Source organism: Staurois parvus, unplaced genomic scaffold (assembly GCF_062004578.1).
Source record: "Staurois parvus isolate SC_StPar_1 unplaced genomic scaffold, SC_StPar_1.0 ptg000151l, whole genome shotgun sequence".
Classification (NCBI taxonomy): domain Eukaryota; kingdom Metazoa; phylum Chordata; class Amphibia; order Anura; family Ranidae; genus Staurois; species Staurois parvus.
Genome location: NW_028317947.1, coordinates 21,530,600 through 21,551,440, shown reverse-complemented (window position 1 = coordinate 21,551,440; position 20,841 = coordinate 21,530,600). Strand labels below are relative to the sequence as shown.

At 42.4% G+C, this 20,841-nt stretch overlaps 1 protein-coding gene across 1 annotated transcript; it reads left to right on the top strand.

Annotated features, from left to right (window-relative positions):
• The first annotated feature begins 596 nt into the window (after nucleotides 1-596).
• LOC149464607 (uncharacterized) lies at nucleotides 597-19,054 on the top strand. The gene is made up of 4 exons (XM_089674742.1): nucleotides 597-1,991; nucleotides 6,214-6,393; nucleotides 10,340-10,451; nucleotides 16,364-19,054. Exons 1-4 carry the CDS (start codon nucleotides 739-741, stop codon nucleotides 16,409-16,411), a joined length of 1,593 nt encoding a protein of 530 aa, XP_089530868.1. The 5' UTR covers nucleotides 597-738; the 3' UTR covers nucleotides 16,412-19,054.
• Nucleotides 19,055-20,841: the final 1,787 nt, after the last annotated feature.

Below are 20,841 nucleotides of genomic sequence, written 5' to 3'. Positions count from 1 at the left end.
GAAGAACAAACTGATTCAAGATTCTGCTCATTACAGATGGCTTGCATCAGTTCTCATATTTTACAACTAGATTTGTGAACATGATTTGCTGATTCTCCCTAATATGCACCTGACAATTGGCAAAAACCGCAGAGTCTTGCAGCTCAATTATCCATTTTCCAGGATGTATATATTGTGCACATTGCCATGGATCCAATTAATTGTCATAGGCATATCTTGGAGAACTGGCCAATCGCAATTCAGTTTGAAAGTATCAGTTGACAATTGGGGATATGTTGATTCTTCTCTGTTTAAGTCCCAGAGACTTATGTACCATGTCTCATTAGTTTCTAAGGAAAACATGCATTCCCTGATAACTTACAGCATCTATGATTGTTTTTTCCCTCAATTCCAGCCATGAACACCTTGAAAAAAACACCAACTAAGCTGATCTCAGAAGTTTGGCTGAGTGACCATGCCAGACTGTGGATGCCCCATTCACATTCACCGGAGAAGCATATGGAAATCCTGGAAATAAGAGGTGTTTTTAAAAAGATTGTAAAGTGTCAACAGAAGAAACTTAATGACATGATGATGATATTAGATAACAGAAAAAAGAAGCCTAAAAATCTAAACCAAGGCAGAAAAACTCATTACATTGGACAAAAAAAACTGGCACAGCGAAGGAAGAACAAAGTGATCACAACCAATAGAAAACCCAAAAACACCACCAAAAAAAAAAATTCCAATGGTTCTTTAATGAAGGGAATCAAAAAGAAATTTGTTCCAAGGCATTTCAGCAAAGCCAGAAGATCAAAAATACGTAACAAGCACCTATCCAGTCCAAAACACAAAAAGTCAAAAGTAACGATGAAACAAAAGGAAGATGAGATGTACAGCGAGGTCAAACGCAAGACGCCAAGAACAAAAAGAGTTGAATTATTCCCAAGGCTTAGAAGAAACAAAGAACGAGTTAGAAAAAGAAAGGTAATGGATAGAAGAGCCAACTCTTCCAGCAAAGCCTTCGAAAGAACCGATTCATTGATTCCAGTGTCCCCAAATGGAGACAGATATGAAGAAATTATTCATAGCGCCGATGGAGAAATGTTTTCTAAAGAAGCCACAACTATAAAGAACAAATTGAGAGGACTGTATATTCTTGCAGACGCAAACACAAAACAAAATGTTGGAGCGTTCTCCACAGAGGTCACGACTACATTTGATGGATTTAAAGAGTCTGTATTTGTGACTCATGCAACTACTACCAGTACTGACATAGTATCACAGCAGGAAAGTGTAATGTCCAGGGAACTCCATCAATCAAACAATGAACCAGAAAGCAGCAAGTCTTCCTTCAAAGCTACTACGGTCATACCACCAATGATGTTACCTACTAATAATCAGAAGGAAATAATGTCCAAGAAAGTGACTCCTTCTATGAATGAAATCAGAGATGACAACACACTGGAAAAGACAGCAAACAGACAAATAACACCAAGCTGGAACCACGATTTGGAAACCACAGAAGCTCTACCCTTAAGTACAGCCATCTCCACAGACTCCTGGATAACTACAAACCTGGAATTACAACCTGGAAACATTGGAAGTGGCATAGTTAATGGCCAGATCCTAATATTACTTCCTAACAACTCCGCATTACAAATAGAAAGTAGTGGAGATTCTGAAGTAGAGGCAGGGCTAGTACATGAGAACAGAGCTCTACAGGTGACAGAACCGACCCATGTGCTACCAACAGACAGTACTCTCCCCTATCCTACAGTCCACAAAGATGGCAATATCACAAACACAGTCACTGATGTCAGTGAAGAAGTACGCGATAATGTCTTCAGCCCCCTGGAGATGGTAATGAAGTATGGATCTGGAACAACATACTGCAAACCGGGATACAAATACTATGCTGGCACATGCAGAAGCATGTGTGATATGGGGGATTTCTACTGTGAAAATGGTGGACAGTGTGTGATCGTGGAGAATTTGGGTGCAATGTGCAGGTAAGAATATTAAGAAAATTAATATTGATATCACCCTCTATGGAGTAATTTTGCACATGTTCAGTTTAGTGTGTATTGCTAGAGAGTTTTTTTTTTTCTGTGGGAGGGTGCATGTGATCAGCACAGGGCCAATCAGCATTGTCTAGACAGAAGGTCAGGGGTTATGCAGCCTCATAGGACAGTCAGAGCAGAATGAAAGCTCCTCCTACAAACTTTAACCCTTTGAGGACCAAGGGACGTATTTGTCCCATGTTTGTAATTGTGTGTATCATCTGATTAAGAACTTAAAACTCTTTTTTTTTTTTTTGTTTGAGTCAAAATATTAGTTCTTATCAACAAACAACAAATGGATCGAGCTTTTTGCCAATTATTTCATGAAATGGCTTAGTTACAGCAACTGAAGTGTACGAACTTTAAAAACAAAAAAATTTATTCTTTTGGCGTTCCAAAACCTTACGGTCCTCAAAGGGTTAACCAGTACTCAGCTGGACACTGATAGAAGTCACAAGACTGCTCTAACTGCTGATGAGAAAATGTATTTAGCAGTTTATATTTACTAAAATAATTGCATTTCGAAGTAGTGTGTACTGTGGGAGAGCAGATATAGTGAATACAGGGTCCTGGGTTTAGTAACCCTTTAATGTTGTTATAATAGTGCATCCTTATACCCTCTGGAAGAGCTTTATGTGCTTTTATTCTCTTCTTACTGCAGCAAATATGTGAGTCAAGTGTCTGTGTGTAATGCGTCAATGAAGCTAGTAAGTGACTTACCCAATGAGCATTTACCTGTAAAGGAAAATATAAATGTTTACATAAACTGAAACATAAGGGACCTCCATGTAAAATGACAAAACATGTACTAGATTAACAATAAAGCGAAACTCTGCCTAATCTTCTTCTCGGCAAATTGCAATGACTGTAGAAACCTTCCCTGCGGAGTTTCAGCTGCTGTTCTTTTGTTGAAAATGACACTTTTCAGATAATTTCCCACTTCCTATGCTAAGTTTTAAAAGCTTACAAACCAGAATTACGGACGGTAGCTTTCAGAAAAGCCAATTAAAGATCCTTGATAGATTTGTGAATTGAGCCTCCTAAGTGTTAAAGTGTATGTAAACCCTCAAATTATACCCATTCAGTTTAAAATAGAAATGAAAGGCAAACGTGTGTATACATAGAAAAAAAGAAACATTATAAACACTTGTTTCTGCATAAGAGTTGGGAAAGTAGAATCAGCAGCACACTGATATTCCCAGGGAATGGTAATACAAGGAAGTTGTGGACAAGTCTGATCATTGGAGGAGAGTAGATCAGCACAGCTAGTGAACTGACCACACTGTGCTCTCTTGCATGTGTGGTCAGTTTTTAATAGGAAAGCAGTGGAACTGGCAAGAAAGGCAGGGATTTCACACAAAGGAAGCAATACAAAGAACAGGATACATTTTGATACAAGTACTTGGTACAGTAGACACATATCAAAAACATGAAATGTTAGGTTTACATATTCTTGAGCCTGGGTTCACACTGATGCGTTGCGGAATTTGCAGCGTTTTCAGGGTGAATTCCGCATCACATCAAAATCGCACCCCGTTCATGAGAACCGATGCGGGTGTGTATGTTAAGTTAACAACATCCCAAAAGCGGTCCGCAAAACGCGGTGCGATGTGCAGAATTTGATCGCACATGTGTGAATACCTATGTGATCCGATTCTAGTGCAGACCCAAAAAAGGGTCCTGCACGTTCTTGGTGCAGGTACCGGTGCGATTAGAGCCATACAAAATGTATGGCTCCAATCACACCACACACAAATCGCATGTGATTCGCATAGCAATGCGGTTCACATATATGCGGTGCGGTATATTGCATGTGATTCGCACAGGAATATGGTGCGGTTCCTGTGCGAATCACATGCGATATACCGCACTGCATATACAGTATGTGAACCCAGGTTTAAAGTGGAAGAGTCTATAACTACATGATCAGTTTATTGTAATGAAGGAAAAAAGTGCTTGGAAAAACAACCAATAAAACAAGGAAATCTTTCCCTAAATAACTGTACAGAACACCCCTTCTGCTGCCATGGTTACCAGAAAAAAATCCAACTTTTGGACAGTATTTGAAATTTATGAGGAGAGAAATAAAGAGTCAGTTTAAAAAATAAACTGGCGTAACCTTGTTATTGGTTTTATTTGTTTTCTAATGAAAATGGAAAGCTCCTTTAGGGCCGGCTCATACTATAAAAATGCAGTCCAGATGCGTTCTGGATGCATTTTTGCATGTGCATTTTTGACACTTTTTTGGTGCATTTTTGATCCATTTTTTACTCATTCTAGTGCGTTTTTTATGCTTTCTGGTAAAATTTTTTCCCCTTTTCTTCAATTTAAATAGGGACATGTAAATTACAGTGCATTCTGTTGCGTTTTACCAAGTTCCAGTACAATTCTGTGCAGTTTAAATGCAGCCTGTTCTACTTTAGTTTTTTTTTGCAACTGGAACATACTGGAACTGCAAGCACTGATGTGAACTATGACACTGACAACCATATAACCTACTTTCTGTGCATTTTGGATGCAGAAAAAAAGCAACTGAAATGCATGTCGTGTAAACTGGCCCTTAACGTCTGTCCCATGTACATAATAGGCCGGACGGGAACAGTGCAGGAGCGGGTGGCCATTTATAAACGGCCTCCGCATTCACTGCCTGTACACGCTCCCTGGGAGCGTGCAGCACCACGATCCATTGCCCGCTGTGTCCTCTGTGTGAGGTCCCAATCATGTGATTACTAATTGGCCAATCAGTGATCACATGAATAGTAATAAGCAAGATGTCACTTCCTGACATCATTGCTTACTACGTGTGAAATCTGTGAATGATCACAGAGGTCACATGGTACAAGGCTATTCACAACAGCCTTGTACCATGTGACAAGCTGTTACCAATCACAGCTCACTCAGTATTTTTCAATGGCTGCAAGAATGCAGCCAGAGAGAAGGAGAAATTATTGCTTTTACAGCCTTTATGGGTGTAGAAGAAATCAGTGTAAAAAAAAATATTCATCACCCCCCACAAGTAGTACATTGTCCCCATGGTGACACTGTATTGGTAGGGTGACAATATGTTAAAAAAACAAACATATAAGCAAAACAATAATGTAAATATAATAATATAAAAACAAACAATAATATAAAAATTTAAAAAACAATTGGAAAAATGATAATTTGTTATAAACAAATTTGGGTTATTTTTTTTACTAAAAAAGATAACTGAATACATTTTGGCCAAGATTTATGAAGAAAGATTATTTATTTGCAAAATTTTATAAGAAAAACACTTTTTTTCAACATTTTTGGACTTTTTTATTTATATAGCAAAAAAAAATAAAAATCCCAGTGGTGAATAAATACCACCATAATAAAGTTTTATCTCTCTCACAAAAATGCTAAAAAATTCATATGGGTGCAGTGTTACATGACAATTGTCATTCAAAATGTGATAGCGCTGAAAGCTGAAAATTGGCCTGGACAGGAAGGGGGTGAAAGTGTCCGTACCAGGGGCGGACTGACTATTTGGAAACTTGGGCACTGCCCGAGGGCCCGGGGTCAGTAGGGGGCCCAGGAGATGCCCCTGGTACCTTTTTCATAGGCTTTTTTGAGTTTGGGCAAGGACACAGGGGCCCCATGATCCCCTATTGCCCGGGGGCCCCATGAGTTGTCAGTCCGCCCCTGGTCCGGACTTGAAGTGGTTAAAGCAGAACTTTCTCACCTTCCCTGCAGCGATAAGACTTCTGGTTTGGGATCTTCTGCCATCTTGATTGGCCATGTTGGGAGGATGTAACTGCTGCGTATGTGCAGCTTGGTGAACATTGCCAGGATATTGGGAACAGGCAGGGAAGAATTTTTTATGGCAGAAGAGATATAGTAAATCTTCTGCAACAAAGGCTTGCTTGTTCTTACTTTTTCATATTTAATGTAAAGTTCCACTTTTATGAAGATTTCCCTGCAGTGAAACATAGTTACATAGTTACATTCTGGCTGAAAAAAGACAAAAGTCCATCCAGTTCAACCATTAAAAAAAAAAAAAAAAGTTCTAATCCTACACCCAACAGGGCCACAATCAACAGAAGGAGGAGAATAATCTACAATGATAAAATGGCAACGATGCTTCAGATGTTTCCTTCTGCCCAGTATATGACACCAATACTATGGATGTGTTTCTTTTCTGCAGGTGTCACCAGACAAAGAACTTGTGTTACAGAGGCGAGTGCTGCCGGTTATCCCTGACACCACTCCAGCTAATATGTGCGATTGGCAGCTGCTGCATCTTTGTGTCGGTTTTCCTGGGATCAATCTCTCTCTTGATCCAGAGAATGGATGTCAAGGCAGTGTCTAAATCTGTGAGGACCAGGTTAGTAGCTGAACTACATGCAACACACTGAGGGATAGATGTTGAGGACTGTCGCAATGTGGATTTGCTCGAGTTAAATATTTATAGGGTCTGCCTGAAGTCTGAATATAAAATCTAATATCTATCTGATATATTTACTCCAGTTTGGTTTCAGACCTCGATTCTGCTTCCAAATAAAACAAGGATGGTTTGGTCAGGTATACTGCACATATTGTAAGCATAGATGTAATCATAAAAGTAAAACCGAATTCAGATTCTAAAAAACTGTTAGGAGATGCAAACTAGATATGTGCAAAAGAAAAAAAAATTGTCTTGTTTCGTTTCGATTTGTTAAGTTACTAATTTCATATAGTTGCATTTGTACCGAAATTCATTTTGTTTCACTTTTCTTCGTTTGCAGTCAATGGATTAAAATATTTTGGAAGAATTCAAAACAAAAATATCTATTCTATCCAAATTCATTGTAAGTATAGATGCAATCATAAAAGCAGTGGTGTCCCTAGCAGGGGCGGACAACTCATGGGGCCCCCGGGCAATAGGGGATGATGGGGCCCCTGTGTCCTTGCCCAAACTCAAAAAAGCCTATGAAAAAGGTACCAGGGGCATCTCATGGGGCCCCCTACTGACCCTGGGCCCTCGGGCAGTGCCCGAGTTTCCAAATGGTCAGTCCGCCCCTGGTCCCTAGTGGGGTGCGGGCCCCAGCGGGTGACACCATCACAAAGGGTGCAGGAGCAGGATGCCGGCACAGCTGCCCCCACCCTGGTGTAGCGGTGAAATGAGTATCCCCTGAAGCAACTGCGCATGTGCCGGTTTCAGGCCGAAGAAGCCGATCGCTGGCTCTGTGCTAAAGTCAGAGATCGGCTTCTTCAGCCTGAAATCGGCACATGCGCAGTTGCTTCAGGGGATACATATCTTCACGGGAAACTCATTTTACCGCTACACCGGCGGTTCTTCCTCTCTGGAGGGGTGACACCACGTGTTACCGCACCGGGTGACACCAACCCTAGGGACGCCTCTGCATAAAAGTAAAACTAAATTCATATTCTAGAAACTTGTTAGCAGGTAGTGCAAACTAGACATGTGCAAAACATAAAAAATTGTCATTTCGTTTCGGATCGATTTGTTAAGTTACTAAATTCATATAGTTGCATTTGTACCGAAATTCATTTTGCTTCGCTTTCCTTTGTTTGTTTTCAATGGATTCGAATATTTTGGAAGAATTTGAATCAAAAATATCTATTCTATCCAAATTCATTGTGAAGAATAGTTGATTGTTGAGGAGCAGGCAGCCATCCAGCTACCACGTCCCTAACAACCATGAATCTTCTGTCTGCTACAGATTTTAAGGCGAACCCCACAGCAAAAGGAAAAAAAAAATGGGGTGGTGTCCCCCCAAAATCAATACCAGACCCTTATTGGAGCATGCAGCCTGGCAAGTCAGTTAAGGGGAGGACGAGCGAGTGCACCCCCCCCCCCAACCGTACCAGGCCACATGCCTTCAACATGTGGGGGGGTGCTTTAAAGGAGGGGGAATCCCAATGACAGAAGATAAGCCATGGTTGTTAAGAATGCGGCAACCAGCCGCTCCTTATCATCCAGCAATTATTGAATCAGTTCAGATCAGGGGCGGACTGACAACTCGGGCAATAGGGGATCATGAGGCCCCTGTGTCCTTGCCCAAACTCAAAAAAGCCTATGAAAAAGATACCAGGGGCATCTCATGGGGCCCCCTACTGACCCCGGGCCCTCGGGCAGTGCCCTAGTTTCCAAATGGTCAGTCCGCCCCTGGTTCAGATCATTCATTTCCTTCAGCTGCTTCAAACATCTGAATGAAACAAATGAATAAAATTTTTTTTGTTAAAATGTATTTTGGATTCATTGAAATTCATTACCAATGTAACTCGGAAATTCAGGTACATCTGAATCTCCGAATAAGAAAAACTTTACTTGAATTTCAATTCAGAACGAAACTTGCCGTACATGTCTAATGCAGACCTTGCATCAATAGAGGAAAGCAGACTTTCTAGATATTATAGCAGCTGCTCCGAGGACCCAGGCTGATTTAGTCCTGCTTTTATTGTAAATTATTATCTGCTTTAGCTCTCTAGATACTAAGATTTCAGTCATTTCAGTAACTTCCTTAGACTGCTACGTGGGAAGGCCTGTCTGTTATGATTAAATTATCACTCCCATTATTGTAATAAAAGAAAAACTGTATTGAGGGCATTTGAATTTGCATTTGAAATTAAATACTTTGCCCGAATACGCAAAGAGAGCTATTACAGCCCATTCACGTTTTGGGATAATGACTTGTACCATGAAGTTCTATAATGTTTAAAGTGGTTGTAAAGGCTCAAGGTTTTTCACCTTCATGTATTCTATGCATGAGCCCGGGTTTACACTGATGCGGTGCGGAATGCACAGTGGTTTCTGTGCGAATTCCGCACAGATTTATAATTGCACCCCGTTCATTGGAATCGCTGCGAGTGTGTATGTTAAGTTAACAACATACCAAAATCGCTTCGCAAAACGGTGCGATGTGTAGAATCGGATCGCATGAGTGTGAATACCCATGTTATCTGATTCTAGTGCAGACCAAAAAAGGGTCCTGCACCTTTTTGGTGCAGATGCGGTGTGATTTGAGCCATACAAAATGTATGGTTCAAATCGCACCGCATAGAATTTGCATGTGATTTGAATAGCAATGTGGTGCAGTTCCTGTGCGAATCACCCACCTGCGGGTCCCCCATTCCTCTTTGTGGGTGGTGCGGTGGTAGGTATTTGTGCGGGTCCCCCATTCCTCTGTGTGGGTAGTGTGGTGGAAGGTATTTGTGCGGGTCCCCCATTCTCCTATGTGGGCGGTGCGGCTGCAGGTATTTGTGCGAGTCCTGCACTTCTCTGTGTGGGTGGTGTGGCTGCAAGTATTTGTGCGGGTCCCCCATTCCTCTGTGTGGGTGGAGCGGCTGCAGGTATTTGTGCGGCCCCCTCATTCCCCTGTGTGGGTGGTGCGGCTGCAGGTATTTGTGAGGGTCCTGCATTCCCCTGTGTGGGTGGTGGGGCTGCAGGAATTTGTGCGGGTCCCCCATTCCTCTGTGTGGGTGGTGCGGCTGCAGGTATATGTGCGGGTCCCCCATTCCCTGTGTAGGTGGTGCAGCTGCAGGTATTTGTGCGGGTCCCCCATTCCTCTGTGTGGGTGGAGCGGCTGCAGGTATTTGTGCGGGTCCCCCATTCCTCTGTGTGGGTGGTGTGGCTGCAGGTATATGTGCGGGTCCCCCATTCCCTGTGTGGGTGGTGCGGCTTCAGGTATTTGTGCGGGCCCCTCATTCCTCTGTGTGGGTGGTGCGGCTGCAGGTATTTGTGCGGTTCCCTCATTCCTCTGTGTGGGTGGTGCAGCTTCAGGTATTTGTGCGGGTCCCCCATTCCCTGTGTGGGTGGTGCGGCTGCAGGCATTTGTGCGAGTCCTGCACTCCTCTGTGTGGGTGGTTCGGCTGCAGGTATTTGTGCGGGTATCGCATTCCTCTGTGTGGGTGGTGTGGCTGCAGGTATTTGTGTGGGTCCCCCATGCCCTGTGTGGGTGGTGCAGCTGTAGGTATTTGTGTGGGTCCCCCATTCCCTGTGTGGGTGGTGCAGCTGTAGGTATTTGTGCGGATCCCCCATTACCTGTGTGGGCGGTGCGGCTGCAGGTATTTGCGCGGGTCCCGCAGCGGCACCACCTGCACAGATATGAACCAAGGCTTAGAGTGTGGGGGAGTGTGGAATCCCACACAAGAACATGAAACTCAATGCAGACAATTGCCTAGCTGGGAAAACCAAGGACCCCAGTGCTGCAAGGCAGAAGTGCTAACCACTAAACCATTGTGCTAACTGCAACATGCACTATATCTGTACTCAGCACCACAACATACACAAGGATAACACCAATATCTTTCAATGGTTGTCTTCCCAGCAGACTATGGATTTCCACTTTGATGCCAACCTCAAGAACTTCCTCATTTTCTCATTCAGTGGCCTCAGAATATGGTTCTCCAGACCTGCCTTCATTTAATCACAATACAGAGGTAAGGAGATGATCATGCTTTAATCAAGGGCCACTTCATTTGAGGGGCAGCTCCAACCAAACAGCTAGCCATGTGTCAGTTATGATGTTTAGATGACATGGCTTCTGCATTGTACATTTAGGTTCATGGGGAATTTAAAGTGTATGTAAAGCCAAAACAGTTTTCTATAGGTAGTTAGGGTTAGGAAGATCCACACCCCCCTCAGATTCTATTTTGCAGTCTATCTCCCTATAGGTAGATTAATTATACAGAATTTATATTATTATTATACAGGATTTATATTATTATTATACAGGATTTATATTATTATTATTATACAGGATTTATATAGCGCCAACAGTTTGCTCAGCGCTTTACAATATAACAGGAGACAATACAGTTCAATACAAGAGGGATAGGAGCTCCTTGAAGCTTACAATCTAAGAGGGAGGGGCTAGTGGTACAAAAGGTAATAACTGTGGGGGATGGACTGATAGGAAGAGTAGAAGATTCCATTAGTAGCTGAGGGCAGGATAGGCTTCCCTGAAGAGAGAGGTTTTCAGAGATCGCCTAAAAGTGAGCAGAGTAGGCGATAGTCTGATAAATTGGGGTAGAGAGTTCCAGAGGATGGGGGAAGCTCTGGAGAAGTCCTGGAGATGAGTAAGGGAGGAGGAGACGAGGGGGCTAGAGAGCAGGAGGTCCTGCAAGGAGCAGAGAGTACGGTTTGGGTGATATTTGGCTTCATTTTCTGTCTCAGAGATGAATCAAGAAGTAGGAGGAAATCATTCCCTCCAATAATTCTCACTTCCCACCAGAACAAGTGCTGCCTTCAGAAATATTCCCATCTCTTCCTGTTCTAGTGATAACTCTAATACTCCGTACACACTATAAGAAAATCGTATGAAAATTTTTGTACGAGGACAGATCGTCCGATAATTGGATCGTTAGTACACAGCTTTCGAGAGCCGATCACGTAAAATATCTGAAGGGACAAGTGTGAACATTTTTCTCGTACGATTTTTATTTAATCAGTACAGCAGTCGTCCGAAAATACAATACAATACAATATAATACATACCAAATTAAAAAAGAAAAAAGCGCCACTTACAAAAAACACCAAAATGTCAGCAGCATATCCCACCCAAAATAAATTTTGGCAACAATAATCCTAATTAAAAGGTATGCGCTAATAACAAACTTATACAAGGGTGTATATCATCATCCAAAAAACATTAGTGTTTTAAATAAATAATTATAGTGTCCAAACATAAATTAGTGTCCAAAAAATATATATATATCTTCAGTGACATATCTATTTGGACATCGGGTTCATTGCTCCCAGAGCACAAGCGCTGTTGCTGGTTTATAATCTGACCAGCCATTAGCTCTGGTGAGTTCATTTAATCTACTTTGGTGGTGGATTTTTCACAATTGGTTCAAGTCACTGAAGATATATATATATTTTTTGGACACTAATTTATGTTTGGACACTATAATTATTTATTTAAAACACTAATGTTTTTTGGATGAGGATATACACCTTTGTATAAGTTTGTTATTAGTGCATACCTTTTAATTAGGACAGTATAATACATGACATCACTTTCGAAATTCGTTTCTTTCGTAGGAGAATTTTCGTATCTTTAGTAAACTTTTCACTTTCGATGTGAGACTAGCAGGCGGAAAAAACGGGCGATTGTTCATCTGATATTCTCTTCGTGTGTACGGGGCTTAACATTTTGAATTTCCCGTTATATTTTCTTGGTGACTAAGGACACTACGATAAATAGAGGGGCGATTCTCCCCACAGACATCGACAACAGTGAAAACCAGTCAAGTGTTCTAATCACTCCCCCCTCTTTCTAAAATGTAAAAAAATGGCAAGACAGACTTTCACATACAGTATATGCCGTATGTTACTGTAGATATCAAGATAGTCTTCAGCTTAATGATTTTTTTTTTAATCAGCACCAGGGATTGTTTCTATATGAATGAAGAGTGTCTCATGTGCTGTTGGTTCCTGTGGTTCTTGAAATCTTCATTCTTCTGCCCCCGGATACTCTCACAACAGTCATCGCCTGGTGCTGCGGGGGTTAATATGAGTGGTTTCAAAACGCAGACTCCACCTTTCTGCCCCCTGCACCATTCATAGAAGCTGTGCTATCATTTCCCACAATAAAATGTGTTCTATGAATTGAGGAGATGGACCCTTTGTTTATGTGCCCATCCTCCATTCATTAGTGCCCATTTTATTGTGGGAAACTATAGTATGGCTTCTATGAATGGAGCAAGGGGTGGAAAGGGTTGGCGTAGTCGTCACTTTTGACAAATTTCTGTGACAGGTGTAACCACTCATATGAACCCCACAGTACCGAAAGATCACGGCTGTAGGGGTGTCCTGGGGCATCGGAGAAAAGATATCAAGGAACGCAGATGCCAACAGCACAGGGGACACTCTTCATTCATGTATGTGCTGTCCCTGGTGCTGATGGAAAAAAAAATCACTGAACTTCAGCTTTATTCAGAGACATAGGAGACATGACAATATATAACTACACTGCTCAAAAACATTAAAGGAACACTTTGAAAACACATCAGATCTCTATGGGGAAATATCTACTGCTGGATCTCTATACTGATATGGACGGGGTAATGTGTTAGGATCATTCCCATCATTTGGTGGAAATGAAAATTATCAATTTACAGAGGACTGAATTCAAAGACACCCCAAAAATCAAAGTGAAAAAATGATACAGCAGACTAGTCCATTTTGCTGAAATTTCATTGCAGCAATTCAAAAATGGTCCTCAGTTGTTTGTATGGCCCCCACGTGCTTGTATACATACCTGACAACATCTGGACATGCGCCTAATGAGACGACAGATGGTGTCCTGGGGTATTTCCTCCCAGATCTGGACCAGGGCATCACTGACCTCCTGGAAAGTCTAAGGTGCAACCTGGCGGCATCAGATGGAGCGAAACATGATATCCCAGAGGTGTTCTATTGGATTTAGGTCAGGCAAGCATGGGGGCCATTCAATGGCATCAATTCCTTCATCCTCCAGGAACTGCCAGCATACTCTCGCCACATGAGGCCGGGCATTGTTGTGTACCAGGAGGAACCCAGGATCCACTGCACCAGTGTACGACAATGGGTCCAAGGATTTCATCCCGATACCTAATGGCAGTCAAGGTGTCATTGTCTAGCCTGTAGAGGTCTGTGTGTCCCTCCATGGATATGCCTCTCCAGACCATCACTGACCCACCACCAACAGTCATGCTGAACGATGTTACAGGCAGCATAACGTTCTCCACGGCTTCTCCAGACCCTTTCACATCAGTAAGATGTTCTCAGGGTGAACCTGCTCTCATCTGTGGAAAGCACAGGGCGCCAGTGGTGGACCTGCCAATTTTGATGTTCAATGGCAAATGTTAATTAAGCTCTATGGTGCCGGGTAGTGAGTACAGGGCCCACTAGAGGACGTTGGGCCCTCAGGCCACCATCATGAAATATGTTTCTGATTGTTTGGTCAGAGACATTCACACCAGTGGCCTGCTGGAGGTCATTTTGTAGGGCTCTGGCAGTGCTCCTCCTGTTCCTCCTTGCACAATGGAGCAGATACCATCCTGCTGATGAGTTAAAGACCTTCAACGTCCCTGTCCAGCTCTCCTAGAGTAACTGCCTGTCTCCTGGAATATCCTCCATGCTCTTGAGACTGTGCTGAAAGACACAACAAACCTTCTGGCCATGGTACGTATTGATGTGCCATCCTGGAGGAGCTGGGCTGCCTGTGCAACCTCTGTAGGGTCCAGGTATCTCCTCATGCTACCAGTAGTGACAATGACCCTAGACAAATGCAAAATTAGAGAAAAACAAACAGTCAGAAAAGATGAGTATGGAAAAATATCAGTGGCCTCCACCTGTAAAACCCATTCCTGTTTTGGGGGTTGTCTCATTGTTGCCCATCTAATACACCTGTTGTTAATTTCAAAAACACCAAAGCAGCTGAAACTGATTAACAATCCCCTCTGCTACTTAACTGACCAGATCAATATCCCAGGAGTTTCATTGACTTGATGCTAGACTCTGATTAAAAAGTGTTCCTTTCATTTTTTTGAGCAGTGTATTATTTCTTTATTTAGGGTATAAACCCAGAAATACACCAAGTGTAGCATTCTGTGCATCTTCTGTCACAACCACTAGAGGTCAGGACTAGGCCATGTTCTGTGCTTGAACCAGGTGCTTGTAGAGGGATTTAGTGTCAAATTGGGATCTAATTTACACATTTGTCCTGCATTATGTTGTACTTTAACCTTGATTTTGAATGGGCTGCTGACACACAGCAAAACCCATTAACACACTTGCACTTTTTAAAATGTTTTTATTTATAGGTTTACAATAAGATTTGACATAATGACAAGATAGACTGCATCTGATCACCAAGATAGATACACATAGTCGGAATCAAGCCAAGAAACATAAATTGTCAAGGATTACAACCTCTAACAAGCAGCAACAATTGTCATTTCCACATACCTCGAAAGGCATTTCATCAGTCACGTAAATAAGATGGTCACCCAGGGGCAGACTGACCATTTGGAAACTCGGGCACTGCCCGAGGGCCCGGGGTCAGTAGGGGGTCCCATCAGATGCCCCTGGTACCTTTTTCATAGGCTTTTTTGAGTTTGGGCAAGGACACAGGGGCCCCATGATCCCTTATTGCCCGGGGGCACCATGAGTTGTCAGTCTGCCCCTGTGGTCACCAATTTTTTTCAGTAGTTTTATAGGTAGTAGGTGGTGGGGGAGGTTGAAGTAAGGCCAAAGAAAGAAAAGTTAGAAACTAAGAGTCGCAGGGATTAGGAGAAAATAATGGAGGAGGGGCAAATGGTGGTATCAGAGGAGTTGTATAAGGGGGCATCTCCTGGAACAAAGAAGTTGAATGTGAAAGAGAGCTACTCAGTGTTGTAAATATTCATTAGACAATTTAAATGCAGTATTTTTTTTCAAAGTAGCGTACCACAAGTGACACCGAAAGGCGTTTCTGGTAGGTGGTGATGGGGCACCATTCAAAACGTATGGCACCACAGCACAATGCAGTGAGTTTTGTGCGATATATCTTATACAAATCTTACGAGGAATGTACGAGGAAAAGAGATTTAATCTCCAGACACGAAAAGGTTTCTTCACAGTAAGAGCTGTGAAAATGTGGAATAGATTCCCTCAAGAGTTGGTTCTGGCCAGCTCAGTGGATTGCTTTAAAAAAAGTCCTGGATTGTTTCCTAGATACACAGAATATAACTGGATACTAACATTTATAGGTAAAGTTGATCCAGGGAATATCCGATTGCCTCTCGGAGGATCAGGAAGGAATTTTTTTCCCTGTAGGAGCAAATTGGATCATGCTTTGCTGGTTTTTTTTGCCTTCCTCTGAACAGGGACGGACTGACCATATGGAAACTCAGGCACTGCCAGAGGGCCCGGGGTCAGTAGGGGCCCCATGAGATGCCCTTGGTGCCTTTTTCAGGCTTTTTTGAGTTTGGGCAAGGACACAGGGGCCCCATGAGTTGTCAGTCCGCCCCTGCCTCTGAATCAATGGTGGGTATAGGATTATAACTTTTTTTTGTTGTTGAACTGGATGGACTTTTGTCTTTTTTTCAGCCAGACTAACTATGTACCAAAAGTAAGGTGGTAGTATTCATATATCTTGGATGAAGACAATAAGGGGGTGCACAGCTAAATTGGAGTAACCCATGCCTCTGGCAGACTATACCATGTGAAGGTAATTCTCTAAGAAGAAAAAACAAGATTTTGCACAGTGAATGTTCTAACGTTCTCTGGATAAACGAACAGGAAAGCAATAAGAAAATATTAAAATATGTCAACAATTCTAAAGGTAAAAATTAAATGAATGTTTTTTTCTGTATTATTACAGGTGACATATGAAGGAAGTACACTGAAATGTGAGCGTACACGACTTTGAAGGGGATTTGTGGATATACCAGAAGCCGATGTTGCAGTCCAATAGTGTTCGTCTTCATAAAATATATTCATAATTCCCTCTCCTATATTCCTCTCTTATTCCTCTCTTCCAAGACCCTTATTTTTTCCTTCTGCAACTGCTCTACAACCGCATAATGTAATGCATATAGTTGTGCCGAAGGATTTTAGGGGTTAAAATAGGTGGTAAGGAATGCTCATCAGAGTGCAATGCATGTTCAAACAGACCCTAAATCTGGTGCAATGATGCACTTGGGAGACTGTTGGAGATACATATTTTAAATAAACACACTATGCTGCCAAAAATATTGGGCCAGCCCTCCAAATCATGTGATTCAGGTGTTCCAATCACCTCCATGGCCACCGGTGTATAAAATCATCACCTAGGCATGCAGACTGCTTCTACAAACATTTGTGAAAGAATGGGTCGCTCTCAGGAGCTCAGTGACTCCAAGCGTGGTCCCGTGATAGGTTGCCACCTGTGCAATAAGTCCATCCGTGACATTTCCTGGCTACTAAATATTCCACGCTCAGCTGTTAGTGGGATTATAACAAAGTGGAAGCAACTGGGAACAACAGCAACTCAGCCACAAAGTGTTAGGCCACGTAAAATGACAGAGTGGGGTCAGCGCATGTTGAAGCGCACAGAAGTCACCAACTGTCTGCAGAGTCAATAGCTAAAGACCTTCAAACTTTATGTGGCCTTCAGATGAGCCCAACAACAGTGTGTAGAGAGCTTCATGGAATGGGTTTCCATGGCCGAGCAGCTGCATCCAAGCCTTACATCACCAAGTGCAATGCAAAGCATCGGATGCAGTGGTGTAAAGCACCCCTGCCACTGGACTCTAGAGCAGTGAAGATGTGTTCTCTGGAGTGACCAATCACACTTCTCTGTCTGGAAATCCGATGGACGTGTCTGGGTTTGGCGGTTGCCAGGAGAACGGTACTTGCCTGACTGCATTGGGCCAAGTGTAAAGTTTGGTGGAGGGGGGATTATGGTGTGGAGTTGTTTTTCAGGGGTTGGGCTTGGCCCCCTAGTTCCAGTGAAGGGAACTCTTAAGGAGTCAGCATACCAAGACATTTTGGACAATTTCATGCTCCCAACTTTGTGGGAACAGTTTGGGGATGGCCCCTTCCTGTTCCAACATGACTGCACACCAGTGCACAAAGTAAGGTCCAAAAAGACATGGATGAGTGAGTTTGGGGTGGAGGAACTTGACTGCCCTGCACAGAGTCCTGACCTCAACCCCATAGAACACCTTTGGGATGAATTAGAGCGGAGACTGCGAGCCAGGCCTACTTGCCCGACATCAGTGCCTGACCTCACAAATGTGCTTCTGGAAGAATGGTCCAACCTTCCCATAGACACCCTCCTAAACCTTGTGGACAGCCTTCCCAGAAGAGTTGAATCTGTTATAGCTGCAAAGGGCGGGGCCAACTCAATATTGAACCCTACGGACTAAGACTGGGATGCCATTAAGGTTCATGTGCGTGTAAAGGCAGACTGACCAATACTTTTGGCAAGATAGTGATTATATATTTTTTTTTATTTTATTTTTTTTGCATAAGCAGAGCCATACAAAGCAGTATTCTTACACAGCACACAGCCTCATAGTAAAACAGCACACAGTTAACCCTTTGATTGCCCCACATGTTAACCCCTTCCTGCCCAGTGCCATTAGTACAGTGTCAGTGATTTTTATTAGCAGTGATCACTGTATTGGTGTCACTGGGGATTTCAGTGACACCAAGTCACTTCCTCCCAGTGTCAGAATGCCAGCCGCAGTCCCTCTAAATCGCTGATCGCCGCCATAACTAGTAAAAGAAAAAAATCCAGTATATATACCGCCATTTATAAATGCTATAACTTTCACGTAAACCAATTAATTTACATATATTGGGATTTATTTTAGCAAAGACGTAGCAGAATACATTTTGGCCTAAATTTATGACGAAATTTGGATTTTTAAAAATGTTTTACTGAACATGTTTAATAGCAAAAAGTCAAAATATTGTTTTTTTCTCAAAATTGTTGGCCTTTGTTTTCATTTTTTGCGCTATAAACAAAAAAATACAGGTGAGCAAATACCACTGAAAGAAAGCTCTATTTGTGGGGGAAAAGGATGTAAATTTAATTTGGGTGCAGTGTTGCATGACTGTGCAATTGTCAGTTAAAGAAACGCAGCGCCATATTTCAAATAATGGCCTGGTCAGGCATCGGGGCAGGGGCGGACTGACCATTAGGAAACTCGGGCATTGCCCGAGGGCCCGGAGTCAATAGGGGGCTTCATGAGATGCCCCTGGTACCTTTTTCATAGGATTTTTTGAGTTTGGGCAAGGACACACGGGCCCCATGATCCCCTATTGCCCAGGGGCCCCATGAGTTGTCAGTCCGCCCCTGCATCGGGGTAAATCCTCTGGGCAAAGTAGATAAAGGATGGTATTTCATTCATGCTTAAAGCTTGTTTCCATTTGTGGATTTGTTCAGTACATATTTCCATATAAATGTTTGGTAACTACATTGCTTTGCTTTACCACCTCTCCAGTGCATAATTGTCCTTTCTACAATATAAACTGTTTTTTTGTTCGAAATAAAGAACAAAACAAAACATATTTTTCAACATAATATAGCTGTCGTGCCCAGAACATTTTATTATTTATTTCTATATTCTGTCACATTTTTGTAAAGAAAACTGGTATACATTATTTTTATTGATGTTTTTCCATTATCGAGACAAAGAATAATATTTTCCCAAAAATTGGAGAGAAGCAGAAAAGGTAAAGGAAATAAATGATTAAAAAGGCAAGGAAAAGGAAGATCAAACATTGATTAAAGATGGTCATAGATGGGGAAATTGTTTCACCAAGATAAATGGGTAATTATTATTATTATACAGGATTTATATAGCGCCAGTAGTTTGCTCAGCGCTGTACATTATGGAAGACTTGCCCATATGCAAAGATTTATGTACTGCTACAATGCACCAGCATCAGCCGATGGATGGGTATGGTGCTAGTCAAGCATAACACATGGTCACCTATCATCCATAGAAAATGGACCAATGAGCTGCAAAGAGATTTCACACTTTGGCAAACCATTTTAGTTTGGTCTTGTATACCAGTGTTGTGGATAAAAGGTATAGTTGTAGTAGCAGTAAAACAAGAATAATATGTTGCAATAATAATCATCATAATATCAGCTGTCTTATAACAACCCACTGAAAAATTCAGTGATTTTTGACTTCATTGCAGGAGTTATTTTAATTTTTATTATTCTTTTTTTATTCTGTAGCTGAAGATCAGAGGGCAGTAAATGTACACTACTAACCCAGCTAAGCATATGCTTCTCACTGCACAGAAAGGGGATTACTGAAGATCCTAGGGTCTGACTTTAGCCCTTTTATACTGGAAATTTAACAGTTTCAATTTCGCGAACATCCTACCGAATAGAGTTCCCTCCTACCCTAGACCCTATAGCAGCTGCGTGGGCTACTATGGCTATTGTTACCAGGGCTGCTGTTAGAAACCACGGGGCCCCATACAGCAAACCTCACAGGGCCCTTCCCCCCAGAAGAAACACAGTTTACTATGCTTCAGTTATGAATGAACACAGTGAGTAATTGGCACCGATCACTTATTGTGCTCATCATCCTGAAGGATCCTATTGTGTGCTTGCAGTTACTAGTGGGAAGGAGAGGATGGAACCCAGGAGCACTGTGGGGGGCGGCGGGCACAGGGAGGATGATGGGCACAACAGAGGGGTAATTACTGAAATCTGTTTCCTGTGTGGTTCTGCAGCAGCTGAACACCAGTGGGAGGGAGAGGAGGTGAAGAAGCCAGTCTTCAGCTGCTGAATAGACACCCATACAGGGGATCGGTTCCAGTAATTGTACTCCTACGGTGCCGATCACCCTCCCTACGCACATCTGATTTACCCATCTGCTTGGGCCCCCCCTGCTGGCCTGGGCCCCATACAGGAGGACTGGTGGTACCCCCTTATCCACGGCCCTGATTTTTACACCACTGACTGCAACTACACTCAGCACAGTGATCCTCATATCAGTTGCATAACTTACTTTTATTAGGCAAAGAGGCAAAGAAGGATGTGTAATGAGGAAAGGAATGACATAAGGATGTTTTAAAGTCCACCCAAATATATTTCAGTTTTGACTGGAAATTGGTTGGGTAATTCATCCGTCATTACATATTACACATTTTACTGGGTGTTACTGCTATGCATAATAATGGGCATAATTGAGGTGTGTTGCAAGGCCATTGATTTTGAATGGCATCCCAGCACACAACATTGCATGTGTGTTGGATCTCAACACAGTGCACAGATGTTAACCATCTGTACATTGTAGTGTTCTGTAATAAAAAAAAAAAATGTTATAAGCTCATTAAATCCTGAAC